At 42.6% G+C, this 22,495-nt stretch overlaps 1 protein-coding gene across 8 annotated transcripts in view; it reads right to left on the bottom strand.

Moving 5' to 3' along the window:
- Window positions 1–3,759: 3,759 nt before the first annotated feature.
- The window catches only part of add2 (adducin 2 (beta)), a 51,066-nt gene continuing 32,330 nt past the window's right edge, over window positions 3,760–22,495 (bottom strand). For 2 of the 8 annotated variants that reach the window (XM_047381482.1, XM_047381484.1), the window contains exons 10-15: window positions 19,236–19,484; window positions 15,817–15,936; window positions 15,646–15,732; window positions 15,424–15,550; window positions 13,203–13,289; window positions 3,760–4,951 (exon numbers count right to left, since the gene is read on the bottom strand). In XM_047381482.1, the coding sequence (XP_047237438.1) occupies window positions 4,686–4,951; window positions 13,203–13,289; window positions 15,424–15,550; window positions 15,646–15,732; window positions 15,817–15,936; window positions 19,236–19,484 (936 nt within the window). In that variant the 3' untranslated portion in view covers window positions 3,760–4,685. Of the gene's footprint in view, window positions 4,952–12,546; window positions 12,674–13,202; window positions 13,290–15,423; window positions 15,551–15,645; window positions 15,733–15,816; window positions 15,937–19,235; window positions 19,485–22,495 lie in introns of all 8 variants that reach the window. The other 6 variants (XR_007040624.1, XR_007040623.1, XM_047381487.1 and 3 more) reach the window with 6 other exon arrangements.

Here is a 22,495-nt window from a genome sequence, read left to right as displayed (position 1 = left end):
AATTTGCTAGGGAGCATAAAGATTGGACTCTGGAGCAATGGAAGAAGGTCATATGGTCTGATGAGTCGAGTTTACCCTGTTCCAGAGTGACGGGCGCATCAGGGTAAGAAGACAGGCAGGTTAAGTGATGCACCCATCATGCTTAGTGCCTACTTTACAAGCCTGTGGGGGCAGTGCTTTGATCTGGGGTTGCTGCAGTCGGTCAGGTCAGGGTTCAACAACAGTATGTGTTCAAAGAATGAGGTCAGCTGACTACCTGAATATACTGAATGACCAGGTTATTCCATCAATGGATTTTGTTCTTCCCTGATGGCACAGGCATATTCCAAGTTGACAATGCCAGGTGTCATCGGGCTTGAATTTTGAAAGAGTGGTTCAGGGAGCATGAGACATCATTCTCACACGTGGATTGGCCACCACAGAGTCCATAGCTTAACCCCATTGAGAATCTTTGGGATGTGCTGGAGAAGACTTTGTGCAGCGGTTAAACTCTATCATCATCAATGCAAGATCTTGGTGATAAATTAATGTAGCACTGGGTGGAAATAAATCTTGTGACATTGCAGAAGCTTATTGAAACAATGAAACAGCGAATGTATAACACGCTCTGAGTGGTAGCTGTGTTTCAGAGTACCATTGTAAAACCTGAAGGTTTTGTCTGTTACTCTCCTGTTGCAGCAGAAAAATAAATGTTGGTTCTTACTCTATCTAACTGGCTATCTCACTGATCATTTAAAGGTTCTAGTTCCACCAGTGTATTTATTGTTTTTATTTGTTATCTAGGTTTCTTGTCAGAAATGCTTAATATAGAATATATAGAGTATAAATATGGATAGTTGGATTAATAATAAATGTATACTTTTGTTTCAAGTAGTAGCTTGGGGTGTTTACTCTTGTGGATGATACACTTGGCAACGATTTCCAATCTTTAACCCTGTGTTTCTCCTAGACATACAGGTCCTTCTCAAAATATTAGCATATTGTGATAAAGTTCATTATTTTCCATAATGTCATGATGAAAATTTAATATTCATATATTTTAGATTCATTGCACACTAACTGAAATATTTCAGGTCTTTTATTGTCTTAATATGGATGATTTTGACATACAGCTCATGAAAACCCAAAATTCCTATCTCACAAAATTAGCATATTTCATCCGACCAATAAAAGAAAAGTGTTTTTAATACAAAAAACGTCAACCTTCAAATAATCATGTACAGTTATGCACTCAATACTTGGTCGGGAATCCTTTTGCAGAAATGACTGCTTCAATGCGGCGTGGCATGGAGGCAATCAGCCTGTGGCACTGCTGAGGTCTTATGGAGGCCCAGGATGCTTCGATAGCGGCCTTTAGCTCATCCAGAGTGTTGGGTCTTGAGTCTCTGAAGAATTTCCTTTCACCCGAAAAAAATACTTTGGACCACTGAGCAACAGTCCAGTGCTGCTTCTCTGTAGCCCAGGTCAGGCGCTTCTGCCGCTGTTTCTGGTTCAAAAGTGGCTTGACCTGGGGAATGCGGCACCTGTAGTCCATTTCCTGCACACGCCTGTGCACGGTGGCTCTGGATGTTTCTACTCCAGACTCAGTCCACTGCTTCCGCAGGTTCCCCAAGGTCTGGAATCGGCCCTTCTCCACAATCTTCCTGAGGGTCCGGTCACCTCTTCTCGTTGTGCAGCGTTTTCTGCCACATTTTTTCCTTCCCACAGACTTCCCACTGAGGTGCCTTGATACAGCACTCTGGGAACAGCCTATTTGTTCAGAAATTTCTTTCTGTGTCTTACCCTCTTGCTTGAGGGCGTCAATAGTGGCCTTCTGGACAGCAGCCAGGTCGGCAGTCTTACCCATGATTGGGGTTTTGAGTGATGAACCAGGCTGGGAGTTTTAAAGGCCTCTGGAATCTTTTGCAGGTGTTTAGAGTTAACTCATTGATTCAGATGATTAGGTTCATAGCTCGTTTAGAGACCCTTTTAATAATATGCTAATTTTGTGAGATAGGAATTTTGGGTTTTCATGAGCTGTATGCCAAAATCATCCGTATTAAGACAATAAAAGACCTGACATTTTTCAGTTAGTGTGCAATGAATCTAAAATATATGAATGTTAAATTTTCATCATGACATTATGGAAAATAATGAACTTTATCACAATATGCTAATATTTTGAGAAGGACCTGTAGCTATTGGGTAAGCTTTACTGTGACTAACTATGTGCTCTCTTTTATCCTATAGACTTGAAAAATGGCATGATTTTCTGCTTAGTCATGTTTCTCTGCTAGATGAAGCCACTACAGGAGCTATTACTGCTATTAACTTTTTACTTTTCTGTTCTTCGACATAGCAAGTACTCCAGGATCAGTGCTTTTGTGTTTCTTTGTTTTATTTGTATGCTCTGTCTTCTCAAACTCCCAGTCGGTCATGGCAGATGGCCGTTCACATTGAGCCAGGCTCTGCTGGAAAGGTCTTCCTGTTAAAGAGACGATTTCCTTTCCACTGTCACTGCATGCATACTGAATTGAATTTTTGTCTTGGAGATGTGTCCTTATCTCTGATAGACAGGTAGCAGTGCTGAATAGATTGACTCCTGGGCTTTTTACATGTCTAATATCTTATTGGCCATTGGATAAAGGAAAATAATTTATGCCAGATTCACAATTAGATTATTCAAATAACGGTGAAATTTATTAGACAAATATCCCTCCTGTTCTATATAGTACTCATACTCGTACTCGTTGTCTACCGCTTATCCGGGACCAGCTCACGGGGGCAGCAAACTCAGCAGAGACACCCAGACGTCCCTCTCCCTAGACACCTCCTCCAGCTCCTCCGGGGGGAGCCCAAGGCGTTCCCAGACCAGCCAAGAGACATAGTTCCTCCAGCGTTTCCTGGGCCGTCCCCTGGGCCTCCTCCCAGTGGGACATGCCTGGAACACCTCCCGAGGAAGGCGTCCAGGAGACATCCGGTATAGATGCCCGAGCCACCTCAACTGGCTCCTCTCGATGTGGAGGAGCAGCGGCTCTACTCTGAACCCCTCCCGGATGGCCGAGCTCCTCACCCTATCTCTAAGGGAGTGCCCGGCCACCCTACGGAGGAAGCTCATTTCAGTCGCTTGTATCCGGGATTTCGTTCTTTCGGTTAAAGTTCATGGCCATAGGTGAGGGTAGGAACTATATAGTAGTGTGAATTAAAATAACCCTAACCCGTGCTACTTTGTGCACAAATAAATATTCTCCTAAGAAAGGCCAAAGCTCGCTTTTACTCTTAGGTTTATTAACATTATGGATTCTCAATGACAAAATTAATCACCAAAAATACAACTCACCTAATATATTGCATATAGACATACAAGATTTGTGGTTTTACAGTAAGAAAACATGTAAAAGTTCAATGGTATGAATTTTGAAAAATCAATGTTAAATACATTACTATGTAGATATTATGAGTTAAAATTATCATGGTTAGTTCAACATATGTCAATAAATATTGATTTGTATCATGGCTATTTGATGAATATAATTATTAGATTTATTATTTGAACTATAAGCTCCTTCTTCCGGTCAATTAAGTGGATTGTTCAAAACCTCATCACGTCATTGTCATTTTATGGACCTTCATTTTCCGAACACTGAATCTTTAGTATTTTTTTATTTTTTTATGGTCTTTTAGTTAAGGTGGCTTGAAATTTTAGACTAGGCTGCACTGGAGTACAATAACTTTAAACTGCAAGATAAACAAGCAGACATACACAGACAGACACATAGCTCAGTGGACTTGAAACCTAACTGGAATTTTAATGACTGATACATAGCAACCCTGCAACACTCACATAGACATTCTTATATAAAATTAGTTCAAACCAATGAGCCAACATCACACATCAGCAGTTGGGTAACAGCTACTAGTTCAAAATTGTTACTTGGAAGGAGTGATTTTGCGCATGTATGTTTTTAAACCAAAGTGGAATGTTTACTACTCTCAGTATAATCAGCAGCCATTTTTATCCATTGTGATTGGTAACATTCATTGCAACATGTACGTAGCCAATGTTTTCCTGCTTTCCTTTAGCTTTACTTTAATAACTCAGAGCACAATCAATAGCTATCAGTAGGTTTCTACACGTACTGCAACTGTCCTCACAGACAAAACCTGTGACATCTATCTGATAACTACAACAAAAAGCTAAGAGAAATGTATAATGATGAAAGAATAAGACGTGCAAGAACATCGATCTATCTATGTTAAGTGCTATACATGGATAACAGACTTTACCTTCCAATGTGTATTGTTAGAAAAACAAAAGTGTCACTTGTACAGGATCCACATTGCAGGCCTGATTTGAAGAAGAAACATTGTTGAATTCCTGTACAGTGAAGTGATTTAACAAACTTATGGTGCATATGTGGAGTACAGAAACCGTGAGAGTGATTTCAAAAAGTGAGTCAAACTGGGTGGGTGAGTTGTATCCGATCTGGATCAAATAGTTGGCGAAAAAAATTACAGGAGCTCTTTAACTTAATGAATCACCACAAACATCAAATTCAGTGGCTAGCAGTGGTACTCTAAGATACCTTGTCTGGGTTTGACATTGAAATTGCTCTGGATGATTGTGATGCAGTTCCATCTACTGCTCCATCACACATGATGACCTGTAGCACTTCACCAAGGTCTGACATGTCTGTGTGACCATCTCAGGTCTCTACTTTCTCCTTCTCCTTCTGCTTCTTGCTCTTTTTCAAGAATGATGGCGGCTTGAACTTCTTTTTCTTCTTGGACGGAGACTTGCACGGCGAGCCCTCTGGAGTGCCACCTTGCAGTTTGATTGGCACCACAGTAGGAGTGGAGGAGTTTTCGTTGGTTGAAAGCGCCTTCATCCCTTCCACCAGTTCTTTTGCCACCTGCTTCTCCTCTTCCCCTCCATTCTGAATGGCTGGAGAGTTGCTCTGTACATCCAATGCTGCAACAATGGTTGAAAAGGGAGCAAAGACAGCATCAAACAATAAGCAAACATATGACATACAAACATACAACACTTGACCGTGGTGCTGCTGTGGGAAATGTTTCTGCAGATGAACATGCTCTCCAATAGGGCGTGGGTTTCCAAATTACCTATGTATACTTACAATCACAGTCAATAGTTTACATGCAGTCATGATGGAGAAGAATGTCATATTCATTTTTGAGCTTTCAATGATGCAATTGCTTTGAATGATGCATTTGAACTATTCTTTCTCCATGGTGGAAGGTTTATACATTATACCACTTCAGTGATTTTTTTAAATGAATTGTATGCACAAGTTTAAATTAATGTGGATTTTCTCTAATTTACAAAATCTCATAATTACACATATACAGTGGGGGCCTGATCTTCAAAGATCGTGTACTATAAAAAAAATTGCACATGCTATAAGTGGGCGTGTTGCGTGCGATTTTCAAAGCATCTTTATAAATGATCCAGTTGCTGATTTTTTCCTTCTGTTCTGTTTGGCCCTTGCTTTTCTGGACTGTTACAGTTTGTTTACTTTTGTTGTGCTACTCACAGCAGGTTTATCATCTGCCCTGATGAGATTATTTCTTGCTCTATGTAACGCGCAACAAATTGGCCAATCAATATTAACAATATAAAAGACAAATATGTCTGTTAATTAATTTGTCTCCCTTGATCTTTTAATTCTTTTTGAAGACTCACGAGCTTCTGTTGTTTTTTTGAGTATATGTCTGAAGAGTTCGAAGTTTATCATAAACAGTCACAATATTTAAGCCTGAATGTAATATTAGCAACATAAAAATAGATTGTTGTAGGAGTTGGCAATCTGTATGCTATAGCTTTGCTAATTTTAAAACATAGCGTCACATAACTGTCCAGCAAAAAAGTCAAATCGAACATTTATGTACGTAAAAATAAATTATTTTCCAATTTACTAAATTAGTTTTGTTTGTTTGCCAATATTTTAACGATATACAACGTGTTTGATTGTTTAAATAGTTTTTTACATAAACAAAACCCTCCCCTGGCATATGTTCACATTTAAACAATGTAATCAAACTGATCCAGCTCCGATTGCCCTGCAATGACATAACATTACTGTCAATAAAGCTGGCATAAAGTGATGATTTTTCACCTGCTAAGAAGTTATTTTAGCATTCAATTTGCAAATGAAGGATTCAATCTGCCTTATAATGTCTTTAGTTCTTTCCTATTAATTGTAGAATCATCATCAGAGCACAGTGGGTCTTTTGTATGATGTGCGTTTATAGGCTATGCACGATGATCAGTTATGTGTCATTTTGCCATGATCAGGTTTGTGCGCATTCAGCAGATGATCACCGGCAGCGATGTTACGCTGGAATGATGATGAATGAAATGTTGCAAGGAGTTTTACCATAGAAGAGATACCATGGCGTTGGTTTGTGATTGGTTCAAAATCAGAGTTTAGATAATCCTACATATAATCCTCTATTCTCATCTATTTTTAATATTTTCATTTTTGACAGCCCAAATCTTTTGGCAAATGTACATAAGATTCTCCCTCCCTGTCATCTGTTATTCTATCTATGCCTCCTTCTGGCCAAAGTGACAGCAAACATTTTTGCCTCCCAGTTAGCGCCTGCATTTCAAACGTGCTAATGACATTTGCATATTCTCCTCCCATGAATTTGCGAGTTTGGGTCATTATCATATGTTTTGCATATTCATGAAGGCAGAAACGCTAAGAAGTTTGCACCCGCAGTTTCGCAGATTTTGCACATGCAAAAAAGTGCATATTCCAAGCCTTTGTTTTTTGTTCGTTTGATTACTATGGATTACAGGTAAAAAAAAAATCATCATATCATTGGTGGCATACATACAGTTAAGACCAAAATCATTCATGACTGAGAAAAGTAACCGTTTTCCTTTACCAACGTGTTTCTGACCCAAAGTAATTTTAAGGTTTTCGCCAACATAGCCAGAATCCTGACTTTAATCTAATAGAGAATCTGTGGAGACATTAGGGTGATGTATAGAGGCTTTCCAGTCTCAAAGACTGTTATGATTTGTGGGTGTTTTAGGGTTTTGTTGGTCTGTTTCACAGTTAAGGTTTTGAATCATGTTTCTGTTTATTTTTCTGGTCATGTTTTAGTCTTGTTCAAGTGTTGTCAGGTTAAGTTTTTGGATCTGGTAATGTTTTTGTTTCATGTTTTTCTAGTTCTGTTTCTATTAGTTTGTATTCTTGAATTCCTGTTTTGCTCCAGTCACGTTTGTTCTCTCCTGTCAATTAAGTTCATTCGGTTCACCTGCACCTAGTTAACCTGTCTTGCTTCACCTGGTTCACACTCCATAAATACACACCGGTTCAGTCACACATCGCGGAAACATTTTTCATGCTCAAGTCTTGTTTTCAGATCATGCTCTTGTCCTGTTACTCACGCCAAGCCTGCTTTGCCAACCTGCCCATGTCTGGTTTTGCATATCTTGCCTGTCCATTTGTTGTTTTGGTTTCTGCATCCTTCTGTGAGTCAGTTTTTGTTTTTTAGTTATTAAATCCTTTTTCACCTACCGTCACTCTGCCTGCTCGTCTGCATTCTGGGGTCCTACAGTGCCTTGCGAAAGTACTCGGCCCCCTTGAACTGGTCAACCTCTTGCCACATTTCAGGCTTCAAACATAAAGATATAAAATTCAAATTTTTGGTGAAGAATCTACAACAAGTGGGACACAATCGTGAAGTGGAATGAAATTTATTGGATGTGTCAAACTTTTTTAACAAATAAAAAACTGAAAAGTGGGGTGTGCAATATTATTCGGCCCCTTTACTTTCAGTGCAGCAAACTCACTCCAGAAGATCTCTGAATGATCCAATGTTGTCCCAAATGACTGATGATGATAAATAGAATCCACCTGTGTGTAATCAAGTCTCCGTATAAATGCACCTGCTCTGTGATAGTCTCAGGGTACTGTTCAAAGCGCAGAGAGCATCATGAAGACCAAGGAACACACCAGGCAGGTCCGAGATACTGTTGTGGAGAAGTTTAAAGCCGGATTTGGATACAAAAAGATTTCCCAAGCTTTAAACATCCCAAGGAGCACTATGCAAGCAATCATATTGAAATGGAAGGAGTATCAGACCACTGCAAATCTACTAAGACCAGGCCGTCCCTCTAAACCTTCATCTCAAACAAGGAGAAGACTGATCAGAGATGCAGCCAAGAGGCCCATGATCACTCTGGATGAACTGCAGAGATCTACAGCTGAGGTGGGAGAGTCTGTCCATAGGACAACAATCAGTCGTACACTGCACAAATCTGGCCTTTATGGAAGAGTGGCAAGAAGAAAGCCATTTCTCAAAGATATCCATAAAACGTCTCGTTTAAAGTTTGCCACAAGCCACCTGGGAGACACACCAAACATGTGGAAGAAGGTGCTCTGGTCAGATGAAACCAAAATCAAACTGTTTGGTCACAATGAAAAACGATATGTTTGGCGTAAAAGCAACACAGCTCATCACCCTGAACACACCATCCCCACTGTCAAACATGGTTGTGGCAGCATCATGGTTTGGGCCTGCTTTTCGTTAGCAGGGACAGGGAAGATGGTCAAAATTGATGGGAAGATGGATGGGGCCAAATACAGGACCATTCTGGAAGAAAACCTGTTGGAGTCTGCAAGAGACCTGAGACTGGGACGGAGATTTATCTTTCAACAAGACAACGATCCAAAACATGAAGCCAAATCTACAATGGAATGGTTCACAAATAAACATATCCAGGTGTTGGAATGGCCAAGTCAAAGTCCAGAACTGAATCAAATCGAGAATCTGAGGAAAGAGCTGAAGACTGCTGTTCACGAACGCTCTCCATCCAACCTCACTGAGCTCGAGCTGTTTTGCAAGGAAGAATGGGCAAGAATTTCAGTCTCTCGATGTGCAAAACTGATAGAGACATACTCCAAGCGACTTGCAGCAAAGGGTGGCGCTACAAAGTATTAATGCAAGGGGGGCAAATAATATTGCACGCCCTACTTTTCAGTTTTTTATTTGTTAAAAAAGTTTGACACACCTCCCACCTCCGGGAGAGCTTTGACCAGATCCCGGGGGATGTTGGAGACTTAGAGTCCGAATGGACCATGTTCTCCGCATCTATTGTCGATGCTGCTGCCCATAGCTGCGGCCGTAAGGTCTGCGGTGCCTGTCGTGGCGGCAATCCCAGAACCAGGTGGTGGACACCGGCAGTAAGGGATGCTGTCAAGCTGAAGGAGGAGTCCTATCGGCTGTGGTTGGCTTGGGGGACTCCTGAGGCGGCTGACGGGTACCATGAGGCCAAGTGTGCTGCGGCCCGGGCTGTGGCAGAGGCAAAAACTCGGGCCTGGGAGGAGTTCGGTGAGGCCATGGAGAAGGACTACCGGTTGGCCTCGAAGCGATTCTGGCAAACCGTCCGGCGCCTCAGGAGGGGGAAGCAGTGCTTCGCCAACACTGTTTATAGTGGGGGTGGGTGGCTGCTGACCTCGACTGAGGACATTATCGGGCGGTGGAAGGAGTACTTCGAGGATTTCCTCAATCCTGCCATCACGCATTCCGAGGTGGAAACAGAGGCTGGGGACTCGGGGTTGGACTCTTTCATCACCCAGGCTGAAGTCACCGAGGTGGTTAAAAAGCTCCGCGGTGGCAAGGCTTCGGGGTGGATGAGATCCGCCCTGAGTACCTCAAATCTCTGGATGTTTTTGGGCTGTCATGGTTGACACGCCTCTTCAACATTGCGTGGCGGTCGGGGACAGTACCTCTGGACGGGCAGACTGGGGTGGTGGTCCCCCTTCATAAGAAGGGGGACCGGAGGGTGTGTTTCAACTACATGGGGGATCACACTCCTCAGCCTCCCTGGTAAGGCCTACGCCAGGGTATTGGAGAGGAGAGTCCGGCCGATAGTCGAACCTCGGCTTCAGGAGGAGCAGTGTGGTTTTCGTCCCGGCTGTGGAACACTGGACCAGCTCTATAGCCTCTACAGGGTGCTCGAGGGTTCATGGGAGTTTGCCCAACCGGTTCACATGTGTTTTGTGGACCTGGAGAAGGCATTCGACTGTGTCTCTCGTGATGCCCTGTGGGGGTGCTCCAGGAGTATGGAATCGGGGGCCCTTTATTAGGGGCCATCCGGTCCCTGTACGAGCGGAGCAGGAGTTTGGTCCGCATTGCCGGCACTAAGTCGGACCTGTTCCCGGTGCATGTTGGAATCCGGCAGGGCTGCCCTTTGTCACCGGTCCTGTTCATAACTTTTATGGACAGTATTTCTAGACGCAGCCAAGGGCCGGAGGGGGTCTGGTTTGGGGACCAGTGGATTTCGTCTCTTCTTTTTGCAGATGACGTGGTCCTGCTGGCCCCTTCTAGCCAAGACCTACAGCATGCGCTGGGGCGGTTCACAGCCGAGTGTGAAGCGGCTGGGATGAAGATCAGCTCCTCCAACTCCGAGGCCATGGTACTCGACCGGAAAAGGGTGGCCTGTCCTCTTCAGGTTGGAGGGGAGTTCCTGCCTCAAGTGGAGGAGTTTAAGTATCTCGGGGTCTTGTTCACGAGTGGGGGAAAAATGGAGCGGGAGATCAACAGACGGATCGGTGCGGCTGCCGCAGTAATGGGGGCACTGTGCCGGTCCGTTGTGATGAAGAGAGAGCTGAGCCGAAAAGCAAAGCTCTCAATTTACCGCTCGGTCTACGTTCCTACCCTCACCTATGGCCATGAACTTTGCGTCATGACCGAAAGAACGAGATCCCAGATACAAGCGGCTGAATGAGCTTCCTCCGTAGGGTGGCCGGGCACTCCCTTAGAGATAGGGTGAGGAGCTCGGCCATCCGGGAGGGGCTCGGAGTAGAGCCGCTGCTCCTCCACATCAAGAGGAGTCAGTAGAGGTGGCTCGGGCATCTATACCGGATGCCTCCTGGACGCCTTCCTCGGGAGGTGTTCCAGGCACATCCCACCGGCCAGGGGACGGCCCAGGACACGCTGGAGGGACTATGTCTCTCGGCTGGCCTGGGAACGCCTTGGGCTCCACCCAGAGGAGCTGGAGGAGGTGTCTGGGGAGAGGGACGTCTGGGCGTCTCTGCTGAGTCTGCTGCCCCCGCGACCCGGTCCCGGATAAGCGGAAGACAACAAGTACGAGTACAAGTTTGACACATCCAATAAATTTCATTCCACTTCACAATTGTGTCCCACTTGTTGATTCTTCACAAAAAAATTGAATTTTATATCTTTATGTTTGAAGTCTGAAATGTGGCAAGAGGTTGACCAGTTCAAGGGGGCCGAATACTTTCGCAAGGCACTGTATTTCGCAAGCCATAACAAAGACTTGGAGCTCATCACCTAAGATAAATCAAAACACCAGTGGAAACTTGCAAAAAGCAATGAAGAGAAGGGGTTCATTGCTGTAAAACTCCAAAAGATTTGGCATGCTATTTTCTTCTATATAAACCAGAAAAAAACAGATACATTATTTTTTCAAAACTGAAACTTCTTTTACATCGTTTAGTATGCTTTTAGAGATCTCGTTTTCTGCCAGAAAGTATTTTAAATTAAAATCTACCAGGAGTATGAATAATTTATAGGTGTATATATTTGAGCCTGTATGTATAATTTTTACCCTGTATTTATTAAAGATAAAAAAACAGTATATTTTAACTTGCAAACTTGGTTCTTGTTTTTAAAATGCATTAAAGTTGTGTCTTGCATAATCAGTCCAGCCAAATTAACCACTAAAAGACAAAAATGAATACGACATCAATGCTGATAATGAGTGGATATATTGTTCTGATTGGAACTGCAATCACTTAGAGCAACACAACCAAAAATATGGATCCTAAGAACCAGTGTGGAGCAATAGAACAGGCCAGACAGACACTAAAGAAGAGAATATAGCAGCGGGACAAACACATGGGCTGAAATGTGCCAAACGAAACTTAAAAGGGAAACATCATCAGAATTCAAACATTTTTAGCATGATTCCGTTTATAGACATGTAGCATGCTTTATTGTTGCCTACAGATGCAGAATATGTTTGCCTCATATTTAAAGGTAACATCACCAGCAACAGCTGACAACGTTACTCCTCCAGGTGTCTAAACAGGACCAACAAAACGATATTCTGTTCAGCATGACTATTAACAACTTTTAAGAACATGTAAGAGTTCCAATCAATCTGTCTTTAACACATTGCCTTCCAAAAGTATGCACCTGGAATTGTTCCACATTTGGTGCATTATAATCACAAACTTGAATGCCTTCTGTTTGGATTGATGTAAACTACAATATACAGTAATGAGTAATCGAAATTGTTACTATCAAATAAATGCCTTAAGAAGTCACCTAATAGGTAAATAGAGTCGACTTGTGTGTGATTTAATCTCAGTGTAAATGCCGCTGTTTTGTGTATGACAAAGCAACGTAGAATGAAAACAAATTATTAAACAGAAGACTTGGGTCGAAGTGATGTAAAGATTTACATTACAGAAAACAGACGTCCTTCTGTTTTATTGATAGGGACCTCCAGCATCAGGGAAGTGTACCCTTTGAACAAACTTTATTTTTTTTTATACTTACTAATTATTCTATTTAATGCAGTCATTAGAGTGAACACATGATCTTAGTTTCATTCACTTCACATTGAGATGGCATCATTATGGCCAGAGCCTGAGTCACAGTTTCCAAGTTCAGCAGTGCCAAGCTCCTGAAAAGGCAGAAGATCCAGTTATCTTCAAGAAATTAGAAAATGTGTGACGATTGAGGCTTGATGGTCAGATTAAAAGTACCTTTTGAAAATAACAATCTTAAAGCAGCAATAAACGACTTTTAATTAATAACACATTTCTGTGTTAAAAATGTTTTTTAATCTGATGTAATATTCTAAAGTTCTAATGAAAATCATCATCGTGATGGACTAAAATAAACAAACTTTTTATAATAATATTGTAATTTTTTGAATATGACTGTATTCTTCCTAATTTAGTGATTTTATTTCGTCTGGAATTATTCCATATAAAAACAAAATCTACCAACTTTGCTGCTCGTGTCCCGCTGTGTGTAGTGTTGTGAGTCGCTATCTGCTGTATAGAAGGAGGTGTAACAGCTGTCATGAATCCCAAAAGCAGAGCTCAGACGCAAAAGTCCATGAGAGAAAACCTGAAGCAAGCTGTGCGTCAGATAAACAGCATGGAGCGAAGCCGGACACACAGAGTGTGTGCTCTGCCAAGCCTCACCTGAGACAGGAGGATGGCTAGCTGCTGGGCCTTTTGTAGGGGAGGCAGCAGGGGCAGAGTCCCTGTCAATCTCCACCTCCTCCCCTACTGTTACACACACATACAGTGAGGGACATTAAAGACTCAGCTGTGCACAGGGATTTGTGGAACAAACATGAGTGAGCACAAATTACACACATTTGTAGCACAGTAACAGATGAGCCCTTCTTTGTTTAAAGGAACACCAACAATAACTAAAAATAAAACACATTATTTTTGACACTCAAATGTTCTGGGATTTCTAACTCATTTTTTGGGCCAATTTGTACACCTTAGTACAAACCTTTACCTTAAGGTCATAGTAAATGATGGATAGAGTCTATTTATTATCTCCACCCTCCAAAGAACATGAATACAAATACATTTTTGAAGAAAATTAAATAAATAATGAAACTGCTTTAGGCTTATGGTCTTCCTGACAGGGTGCGGCTCTTCTTCTAAGAAACAATATGTTTTTTTCTGAATAATACTATTATTCAAGAGTTAAATGAAAACCAACATGTCAGTTTGGGCTCATCTACCCTAAAGTTTCACAGTTAACTACTGTGCAACATTTTATTGGGTTTGCCAGGTTTAAACATTGTTAATGAAGTTATAGCATTTTATATTAAAGCCTTTTTCTTTTTCAAGCAGTGCAATTTAAGAAAATCTGACTGTAACTTTAGACAGTTTATATAGAAGCAAATCTGGAAACAGTTTTTTTAAGCAGATTTGACTCCAGACTTATCCATACCTGGAAAATACTTCAAATAAATTGTAATTATAGTTTGGTGAAATAATAAACTGTAATTTATTAAACTTTCCGGACTGTGCACAAAACCCAAAGAAAGATCAATGAACAGGAAATGAAAGTGAGGGTCTTAACCACACCTGAGTGGATTTACATGAACTATGATGGATGTTCTACACTCGCAGAAACTAGCTTAAGGGGAAAACAGGTTCTGCTACAGCACAGTAACAATGAAGAAGTAACAATGAAGAAAAGACTAACATAGAATAGTCAGTAGCAGAATTAGATGCTTCTTTATTTTATTTTTTACCTAAAGTTTCATTGTTTTGGTCTCTATCCATTTTTTGTGCCCTTTTCATCCTGTTCCATTATGAAGCCTAGCCCAACTTCACTGGGTGAGAGGTGGGTCACACCCTGAACAGCTGACCTATCCATCATGCAAGTCACATAACCATGCACAGGCCTGTTTTAGGGCAGTAGGAGAAAGACACTATGCACAGGAGAACATACTGTACAGACACCACACAAAAGGCCCCAGCTCTGTTTATTTAGTATGGGACACAATTGTTTTATTTTTTAATATATCTTTAACTGATCTCAATTTATTTTTTGAAACATCACCTTGTTTTTATTACTGTATATTAGCTAAGAAACCCCAACCCCCCGAAAAGAAAGAAAGAAAGAGAGAGAGAGAGAGACAGACAGACAGACAGACAGACAGACAGACAGACAGACAGACAGACAGACAGACAGACAGACAGACAGACAGACAGACAGACAGACAGACAGACAGACAGACAGACAGACAGACAGACAGACAGACAGACAGACAGACAGATAGATAGATAGATAGATAGATAGATAGATAGATAGATAGATAGATAGATAGATAGATAGATAGATAGATAGATAGATAGATAGATAGATAGATAGATAGATAGATAGATAGATAGATAGATAGATAGATAGATAGATAGATAGATAGATAGATGGATGGATGACAAGTTATCACATCAGTTGGGAAACTAAAGCAGAACAATAAAAATATTATAGAAGGCAAATATATAAAATACAGGAATAATATTTGTTTTGTAATTATTATTATTCAGCACAATAAAACATTTTCCTGTTCCCCTTTTGTCAAATGATGTCTACCAGTTCCTAACTAGCATCAGTATCATAAATGATAAAAGTTTGGGTTATGCTTATGCTCTAGCTGGGTTGTATAAAACTGCCATCCTGTCTCACGTGTGAAATGAGAAAAACATCCATTATATGCAGGTTAAACCTTGCTTAAAATGAAAGTGAAGGATTTCTGAAGAGAGGTTCCGTTAAAAAGTTAGAAGCTGTTAACATTTGTGAAATTAGTTAAACTTGAACAAGTTTAAAAAATGGCTCCTTTAAAACAAAAAAATTAACTAAAGTTGATGAAGGACTTTAAATAGCTATTACCGTCGGTCCCTCCATCCTGCTTTCGCTCGACCTCCTTGCGGTACTCCTCCAGCTCCTTGTCAGTCAGCTCGTTGAAGGGGTTGGGAGGTTCTGGCTCTGGTGGAACTTTGGGTGGGCTCACTGGGGTCTGATGGACATGCAGAAACACAAAAGCACAGGTTTTCAACCGAGATCATAAGTTGGGGAAAAGATTAAAAGTTCTGGGAGCAGAGATGTGTGTACCGGAGGGCTGTCCTCTGTTATGACACTTGCAAGGACTTGTGACTGTGGTCCTGCAGTCTTCATATCCTGACGATTCTGTTGTCGAATCTGAGAACAACACAATGGGCTTTGTGACTATATTTAATTCATGGGACTGTATTTAGAAGGAAAAGGGGGTGAGGACAGATTCACCTTATTTCGTGTCTCAATCACCTCCTGAGGGTTGGTGAAAAGAGGCACAAATTGGTTTGGATTCTCTATCTTGATGGCTGTGCTGCCAGCCTGTGTCACCTCTTCTGTTTTCAGCCACTGCTGGAAGGAACAGAAGCGTGCAAGCACTAAGTTAGAAAAAAAACAAGCGGAGTAAAAAAGGTACCAAAATAAGCTGAATTTCAGTCAAGTAAAAACCCCTATGTTCTATTATAATTAAAAAACATGGCCAAGAGAGATTTGTAAGAATAGAGTATGTGTGGCCACCAGATGGCAGAGTTTTTTCTGTTGTATTGCTCAGCAAGCTAATGGGTTTTCCTCTGCAATGCAGAGAAGAGGATGAAGAGGATGAAGAGGAGGGTGGAGGGACTGTGAAGCTCCTCCCGCCAATCTAAGACTGCCTCTTTCCTTTTTCATGTAATTGAAACTTTGCTCTTTCCGTTTTTTCTACCTGCCTAATCTTGTTCAGGGTCAGAGGATGTGTCATATTTCCTTTAGAACATCTGAAAACAAAAATAAATCCTCGTGACTCTGAAAAAGCATCCAAAAGTCAGATAAGAGGCTGTTCACTCAGGATGCAGAAATATGCTGGGCAAGTGTACACTAAATATTAATGCTCATAAAACCTTGCTGAAACTCTTGAACTCCTAAAGCCTTTTCCACTTTTCCTTTTACTCATTTGCTTTTATCCTACCCCTGGCCCTGGTCCTTCTGCTCTAATGGCCTTCATCACTTTAACTTCTCCAAATTCATCACAACACAGTTAAACCATTCTCCTGTAGGTCACAGAGTTCATGACCCAATCAAAGAAAAGGGATGAAATTATTACAAATACAAATCTAAGAAGTACCAGCTTTGCACATATAAAAACAAATGAATGTCAGTCAGTCATTTTCTACCGCTTATTCCATAGTGGGTCGCGGGGGAGCTTGTGCCTATCTCCAGCAGTCTATGGGCGAGAGGCGGGGTACACCCTGGACAGGTCGCCAGTCGATTGCAGGGCATCATTGAAAATCTGTTGTATAACCTTTCCACAAATACTATATGAAAATAGTTCTGGACTTTGACAGGGCCATTTTAACACATAAATATGCTTTGATCTAAAGCATCTCATTGTAGATCTGGTTGCTATAACATTATCAAAACATTCACCAGCATTATCACATGTTTTGCTATGATTGTGCAGCCCTACTGTCAACCCATTCTCCCATCTCAGCCATGGATCTCTGTAGCTCCTCCTATTTATGTTATCAATGCTCTTCTGCTCCGACCACAGTCATGTCTTGGTAGGCTTGCAGCTCTGTCATACTCCATATTTTAATTTTAGATGATGGAGTGAATAGTGCTCTGTGAGATGTACAAAGCTTGGGATATTGTTTTATAAGCACACCCTGCTTTAAACTTCTCCACGTCATCCAGTGGAGCAGTGTTCCTTGGCTTTCATGTTCTCTAAAAAATGTTTGAGGCCTTCACAGAACAGCTGGATTAATCCTGAGATTAAATTGTATTTTATTTAGGGGTGTGAGAATAAAAGGGCTGAATAAAAATGTATGCCAAGCTTTTCAAAGTTTTAGTGGAAAAAGTTGGAAAACCACGCATGATCTAACCAGTACTTCACATGACTTAACTGTCACTACTTTCTGATGGTCAATCAACTAATTTCCTAAAGAAATACTTTGCAGTTAATGGTTGTAACAATGCAAATAACGCAAGGGGATTGAATATTTTTGCAAGGCACTGTAAATCAGCATGTTTCGAATCAGAAGCCTACAGGTCCTTCTCAAAATATTAGCATATTGTGATAAAGTTCCTTATTTTCCATAATGTCATGATGAAAATTTAACATTCATATATTTTAGATTCATTGCACACTAACTGAAATATTTCAGGTCTTTTATTGTCTTAATACGGATGATTTTGGCATACAGCTCATGAAAACCCAAAATTCCTCTCTCACAAAATTAGCATATTTCATCCGACCAATAAAAGAAAAGTGTTTTTAATACAAAAAACGTCAACCTTCAAATAATCATGTACAGTTATGCACTCAATACTTGGTCAGGAATCCTTTGGCAGAAATGACTGCTTCAATGCGGCGTGGCATGGAGGCAATCAGCCTGTGGCACTGCTGAGGTCTTATGGAGGCCCAGGATGCTTCGATAGCGGCCTTTAGCTCATCCAGAGTGTTGGGTCTTGAGTCTCTCAACGTTCTCTTCACAATATCCCACAGATTCTCTATGGGGTTCAGGTCAGGAGAGTTGGCAGGCCAATTGAGCACAGTGATACCATGGTCAGTAAAACATTTACCAGTGGTTTGGCACTGTGAGCAGGTGCCAGGTCATGCTGAAAAATGAAATCTTCATCTCCATAAAGCTTTTCAGCAGATGGAAGCATGAAGTGCTCCAAAATCTCCTGATAGCTAGCTGCATTGACCCTGCCCTTGATAAAACACAGTGGACCAACACCAGCAGCTGACACAGCACCCCAGACCATCACTGACTGTGGGTACTTGACACTGGACTTCTGGCATTTTGGCATTTCCTTCTCCCCAGTCTTCCTCCAGACTCTGGCACCTTGATTTCCGAATGACATGCAGTATTTGCTTTCATCCGAAAAAGTACTTTGGACCACTGAGCAACAGTCCAGTGCTGCTTCTCTGTAGCCCAGGTCAGGCGCTTCTGCCGCTGTTTCTGGTTCAAAAGTGGCTTGACCTGGGGAATGCGGCACCTGTAGCCCATTTCCTGCACATGCCTGTGCACGGTGGCTCTGGATGTTTCTACTCCAGACTCAGTCCACTGCTTCCGCAGGTCCCCCAAGGTCTGGAATCGGCCCTTCTCCACAATCTTCCTCAGGGTCCGGTCACCTCTTCTCGTTGTGCAGCGTTTTCTGCCACACTTTTTCCTTCCCACAGACTTCCCACTGAGGTGCCTTGATACAGCACTCTGGGAACAGCCTATTCGTTCAGAAATTTCTTTCTGGGTCTTACCCTCTTGCTTGAGGGTGTCAATAGTGGCCTTCTGGACAGCAGTCAGGTCGGCAGTCTTACCCATGATTGGGGTTTTGAGTGATGAACCAGGCTGGGAGTTTTAAAGGCCTCAGGAATCTTTTGCAGGTGTTTAGAGTTAACTCGTTGATTCAGATGATTAGGTTCATAGCTCGTTTAGAGACCCTTTTAATGATATGCTAATTTTGTGAGATAGGAATTTTGGGTTTTCATGAGCTGTATGCCAAAATCATCCGTATTAAGACAATAAAAGACCTGAAATATTTCAGTTAGTGTGCAATGAATCTAAAATATATGAATGTTAAATTTTCATCATGACATTATGGAAAATAATGAACTTTATCACAATATGCTAATATTTTGAGAAGGACCTGTATATTTACGGCGAGAGCCTCACAGTGGTGCGCTGGTGTCCCGGGCTCGCCTGCTCCTGGCTGACTTTCTGGTAGGTGTTGGGGGTGTTGAGCCATCGGGTCCTCTCCTGCTGCTGGCGCTGAGCAAAAGGGTGCTGCCTCAAAGCGGTGTGGACGCAGTCATCGTCAAACTGGTGGAAGGCTGTTGCGGTCGCCGGGACCTCTACCTCCCTCCGTGTCCGCGATCGCTCTAGCAGCACAGGGAACCGGTAGGCATAGCCGGTACGATAGCCCTGAAGACAACAGCAAACTAAATGTTTTAAGATTAATGCATGCACTGCACATCACTCATTTCCAGCACTTTTGTTGCAATGACCATTAGGTTTCATAATGTTGCACCAACAACAACATCACCTAGGGTTTTAATAAGTGAGCCTTGTGGGTTGCTAAAAACCTTTTTAAAACTCTCCCAGTCAGCCTGCTGAGTTTTTGTGGTTTAAGCTTTTAGTTCATATGCCAGTTTTGTGTGCTACATTAAGCTGCTGCTTCTGCGCACTCAACATTTCACAAAGCTGCGCTTTAAGACTTCAATTTGCCATTTGAACTTGTATATCGCTTTTTCAAGTCCCCAGATACCCTAGTGCACTTTACACTACAATCAGTCAGTCACCCCCTCACACACTGAGGGTGGTGAGCAACAATGTAGCCACAGCTGCCCCGGGGCGCACTGACAGACGTGAGGCTGTACACAGGTGCCACCGAGCCCTCGGACCACCATCAGTAGGCAAGTCAGGTGAAATGTCTTGCCCAAGGACACAACTGAGAGGGACAGACCAGGGGTTCAAAATGGCAACCCAACGGTTACAGGACGAACTCCTAACACCTGAGCCACAGTCACCCCAAACCATACGACAGGAAAACAGCAGGTGCCTGACATGAGTTCATTGAAGACGTACGCTATGTTCACTAGGATACATGATTGGAAATGTTTTAGGCGATGTGTTGTTTGAACAGTATAGCTGTCTTAGCTGAGGTCAGCTTATATTTATGCTCAGATAAGCATTTGCTTGATTAGGTAAATCAAATGCTCCTCTGTGTTGGAACAAAATATTTGTTGCTGTCAGGAAAAAGAAGAATAGAAAAGACTACTGCTTCTGGAACATCAATGGTGACATAAGTGTGATGAAATGTGAGTCCATACCTCACATATTTCTAGATATGTTACTATGGTAAATGGTAAATGGCTTGAACTTGTATACCGCTTTATCAAGTCCCCAGAGACCCCAAAGCGCTCCACATTACATTCAGTCATCCACCCATTCATTCACACACTGAACATTGTACATTGTAGCCACAGCTGCTCTGGGGCACACTGACAGAAGTGAGCCCCAGAAGATATAATCATTATATATTTTCAAGGGACAACACCGAAGATATGATAAAATGTGAAGTAGGGGGGGGGGGGGGGGGGGGCATTCGGGGGCCATCCGGTCCCTGTACAAGCGAAGCAGGAGTTTGGTCCGCATTGCCGGCGCTAAGTCGGACCTGTTCCCGGTCCATGTTGGACTCCGGCAGGGCTGCCCTTTGTCACCGGTTCTGTTCATAACCTTTATGGAGAGGATTTCTAGACAAAGCCAAGGGCCGGAGGGGGTCTGGCTTGGGGACCAGTGGATTTCGTCTCTTCTTTTTGCATATGACGTGGTCCTGCTGGCCCCCTCTATCCAAGACCTACAGCATGCGCTGGGGCGGTTCGCAGCCAAGTGTGAAGCGGCTGGGATGAAGATCAGCTCCTCCAAGTCCGAGGCCATGGTTCTCGACCGGAAAAGGGTGGCTTGTCCTCTTCAGGTTGGAGGGGAATTCCTGCCTCAAGTGGAGGAGTTTAAGTATCTCGGGGCCTTGTTCACGAGTGAGGGAAGAATGGATCGACAGACGGATCGGTGCGGCTGCTGCAGTAATGGGGGCGCTGTGCCGGTCCGTTGTGGTGAAGAGAGAGCTGAGCCGAAAAGCAAAGTTCTCAATTTACCGCTCGGTCTACGTTCCTACCCTCACCTATGGCCATGAACTTTGCGTCATGACCGAAAGAACGAGATCCCGGATACAAGCGGCTGAAATGAGCTTCCTCCGTAGGGTGGCCGGGCACTCCCTTAGAGATAGGGTGAGGAGCTCGGCCATCCGGGAGGGGCTCAGAGTAGAGCCGCTGCTCCTCCACATCGAGAGGAGCCAGTTGAGGTGGCTCGGGCATCTATACCGAATGTCTCCTGGACGCCTTCCTCGGGAGCTGTTCCAGGTACGTCCCACCGGGAGGAGGCCCAGGGGACGGCCCAGGACGCGCTGGAGGGACTATGTCTCTCGGCTGGTCTGGGAACGCCTTGGGCTCCACCCGGAAGAGCTGGAGGAGGTGTCTGGGGAGAGGGACGTCTGAGTGTCTCTGCAGAGTCTGCTGCCCCAGCGACCCGGTCCCGGATAAGCGAAAGACGACGAGTACGAGATATTACATCTGACAAACCAAATTTACAATGAAAACACCCGTTTATCATTATTCTACCGGTTTGTGTATCAATGTATAAAATTGTTGTCGGGATAATTTGTGATGTAATAATAGTCTAAAACATGAACATATTTGTCCACCATTATTATTTCCCCGGCTATATTTGATCTCAGTTCAGTGACGTGCGGTGAGGTCCATCACTGGTGAAGCCCTGAACCGTCTAGAGTCGGATGTACAAACATATAAACCCAATACAGGGACTGATATTGAATTGTTTTCAACTCAGTTAAAACTGTTGGTTTAAAAGCTTTTAATTATGCTTTAATTAATTCTATACTGTTCAACAATATGACAGCAAGAAAAAATAAATATTTCATATAAGGTTTAATTTGATTATCTAAAATTATTTTTTATTTTCCGCTGCTCCTGGATGGGTTGCAGGAGTTTGTTAAGCTGTGTCGTCATTGTTTACAGCAGCAGGTTTGTCATGTCAGCCTCCACCCTGATGAGATTATTTATCCTCCCTGTTCATTTGCGCAGAGTGCCTCTGACTGCGTATTTACGCGCTCGAAACCTTTACGCTTCTCTTTATGCTTCTCTCTTACGAATCTGGGTTACATAACCCTAGATTCTATGAGAATAGGGACAGCCCTTCAGGGTCTGGGGTTTACTGATTGCTAAAGGCTGAAGAAAAAACATATTCTTTGGGAAACAACTTGTCCAGTCTCATCATTTATACTGAGACCGGGGTGAGCCCCACTCAGCAGGTAGCAGGAGGAATAAACAAAGTGGTCAAAATACATAAACAGACACTCT

The sequence above is a fragment of the Girardinichthys multiradiatus genome, chromosome 12 (genome assembly GCF_021462225.1).
Source record: "Girardinichthys multiradiatus isolate DD_20200921_A chromosome 12, DD_fGirMul_XY1, whole genome shotgun sequence".
NCBI lineage: Eukaryota > Metazoa > Chordata > Actinopteri > Cyprinodontiformes > Goodeidae > Girardinichthys > Girardinichthys multiradiatus.
Note: the sequence above shows the minus strand (reverse complement) of the source record. Positions and strands in the feature narration are given on the sequence as shown.